The sequence below is a fragment of the Sphaeroforma arctica genome, assembly GCF_001186125.1.
Source record: "Sphaeroforma arctica JP610 unplaced genomic scaffold supercont1.73, whole genome shotgun sequence".
Taxonomy (NCBI): Eukaryota; class Ichthyosporea; order Ichthyophonida; genus Sphaeroforma; species Sphaeroforma arctica.
The window spans coordinates 155180-158277 of NW_014040485.1; the positions used below are offsets into that span (position 1 = coordinate 155180).

General features: G+C 42.9%; 1 protein-coding gene across 1 annotated transcript in view; it reads right to left on the bottom strand.

Annotated features, from left to right (window-relative positions):
* The window catches only part of SARC_01770 (hypothetical protein), a gene marked incomplete at its 5' end in the record, with an annotated part of 9853 nt that extends 6933 nt beyond the window's left edge, over positions 1 to 2920 (bottom strand). The window contains 4 exons of the mRNA XM_014304505.1: positions 272 to 545; positions 1178 to 1458; positions 1722 to 1867; positions 2487 to 2920. Coding sequence (XP_014159980.1) covers positions 272 to 545; positions 1178 to 1458; positions 1722 to 1867; positions 2487 to 2920 — 1135 coding nt within the window. The remainder of the gene's footprint in view (positions 1 to 271; positions 546 to 1177; positions 1459 to 1721; positions 1868 to 2486) is intronic.
* Between the last annotated feature and the right edge of the window lie 178 nt (positions 2921 to 3098).

Consider the following 3098-nt stretch of genomic DNA (forward strand, 5'->3'; position numbering starts at 1 on the left):
ATATATAGATAAAATATTGTGTATATATATATATATATATATATATATAAAGATAGATATATATATATATATATATATATATATATGTATATATATATATATATATATATATATATATATATATATATATATATATATATATATATATATATATATATATATATATATATATACCAATGGAGTATTACCTGACCGCACTCCGAGCAAACATTCACTCATTTCAATACACAGATACTTAGCTAGATAGCTGCATCCGCACACATATTTGTACCTATTCTGCTGTCGGCGATGTTTGTGATACGCACATCTCTAATCACCGCCTCCACACGCTCCTTCCGCTGGGCCATACTCGTGTCATTGGGCAAGCGTAGCATGCACGAATACATCAGGCACTCTGTGACAGTCAGCGTAGCCATGGGTATGTATTCCTGATCTACAAACCCGACCTTCTGTCGCAATGTCTGACCCTTTACACGATTGCCCATGGCCCAGATTTCACCCGTGACAGCGCCGCTCTTGCGCCTGCCTGCGATTATATCTAAAGCCTAGTGGCGTGTGCGTGGATAGGTATGTGGCATAGGTATGGGTGTACGCATGAGTGATGATGTGGTTGTATGTGCTTGTGAGGATGTGGTAATTATGCACACGTACATGTGTGTAGTGTGTGCATGAGTGATGGTGTGGTTGTATGCACTTGTGGGTATGTGGTAGTTGCATAGACGTACATATGTGCATTGATATGTGATATTGCCGTTGGCCAGTGCACAGACCTGCTTATAAACTGTGCCATTTCGTGCAATGCCTCAGATAGTGATACATGTCAGCTCATACGGGTGTACCTACACTATCCATCTCCAGCGACCGACACAGGAAGACGATACCGGATTCTGTTTCCCTCTACAAACACGACTGTCATAATACGCTTATTACCCTGATCGACAATTTGACTTCGTGGACTGCAACGTGTCGATATGGCATACACGAACGTTGTGGTTACTAAGCAATATTGTATAGTCTTATATTTTCATGGAACGTCTTCAGGATAGAGATATACACTCGCTTCTAACCACGATGGTTCTTTCCACAGTCTCTTTCTGCATCAGCTGTTGGATTAATGGACTTCGGCTGAAAGGTGAAGCTTCCTATAGTAGACAAATAAAAAGACAAACACACTTACCGTGCTCTTACCAGCACCCGAGGGCCCCATCACCGCAACCATCTCTCCGGGATACATCACACCCGTGACATTATCCAGCAGCACAGTGTCTTTTATCTTGTAACTCACATCCACAAACGCGAGGGCCTGGTTGATGGCTTTGGCACTGGCCGTGATAGGCCCCAAGTCCAGTGATTCAAAGGCAGAGATGCTTCCGGTACCCTTCGTTCGCACTTTGTCGAAGGTGCGAACGCGTAGGAAGGCTAGAAGACCCATGATGATGGAGACGCCAAGTAGGGCCACTGGAAGGGAGATAATGTGGATGAGAATATATTGTGAGTGTGTATAATATTACATTGTGGGTGTGATTGTAGCATATGTGCGCAGATACCACTGGGGATAAGACTGTCCCTGGGCATTTAAAACATTGATCACATCAGGGTCGCTTAAACGAGTCCCGAACCCTGGATATGCATATATATATATATATATATATATATATAGACCTATATATCTAAGCCAGGTCATCAACGTATACAATTACACAGGCTTGTCGCTCACATACAAAAGATGAGAGCGATGACAACAGCAACCATATCACCAAATTCTACGCTATTATCTACGTTGGTGCCAATGAGCTCATTGGCCGAATCCATCAGTTCTATGGTGGTATTGACTTCGACAATATCATCCGAGGTCACACATGACGACCTATGTTTGGGGATCGATGTAGTAGGAGACGGAGAGAAGGGAGTGAGTGTAGTGAGCATCAAGAGCGGGCCAAGAGCTGAACTATGGGTATAAAACAATCGAACCAGATTTTTGAAAGTACGTTGAGGTTTGCGCGGATATTCAGGTTCGTTTGGCAGTAACGGGTGACCAGACCAACAAACATAATTGCGGGGAGATGGTTCGTTCGGTGATAACATGTGTACGACGAGGCAAGGCATAGATGATAGACAGAATGGAGTACAAATTCGCCCATGCATTTATATATATAACAAATGGCGACTTTCCCATAGGAAGATATAAAGAGAATGCTGATTAAAAACAAGAATATGTCCGCCCGTTGCAGCAACTCTAAACCTGCACACGCACGCACACACATAAACAGACATAAGGAAGCAACCCCAGATACCAAGTTATTTTATAATCATGTCCAAGTGTATACGAAAAAGCATCATGTACGTTATCATGTAGATATCGTGCAACCATGCACAGGTACATACACCACGGCTTATATTACCATGAGGATAAATAAATGCGTACAGCTATCTTGCACTATGTATAAGCATATTCTCAAACTTCCACGCACACCCATCCAACGTACCCATTGACCTGCATATGCACGCCACACGGCGCCACCAGCTCCAGTGTTGACTGGCGCGCGTTCGCGTATGTGCCGTTACTAACCATTACAAACGGTCCCGTCGCAAACTGCAGCGCACCCCGAACCGTAGCCGAGCAGAAGCTCCACTCTGGCTCACACTCCATAGAACATGTGAACGTCTCACAGCGGATGGCGGAGTTGATGTTGGTGACGACTGGCTGGGCGATGGCCAGGTCGCACTCTTCCACATACTCGCTGAGATAGTCCACACAGTCAGAGTAGTAACAACTGAACGTCTGAGTAGGTAGGCAGGTAAGTAAGTAGGTAGGTAGGTAGGTGGTGAGGATATGTTCGGTATGTGGGCGTACGTGTGAGTACGCGAGCGGCTGAAGAATACATCTTGCATGTGCATATCTGGATAAGCGTTTATTCATCCCCCACAAATCACGAATTACCATATCTCCCCTAATATATGCTATTTTACACTCATATATTATATATCAAAATATACATGTATATATATATATTAATATAGTAATATAGCAATATATATATATATATATATATGTATATATATGGACATAGACATGAACATCGACATGGACATGTATA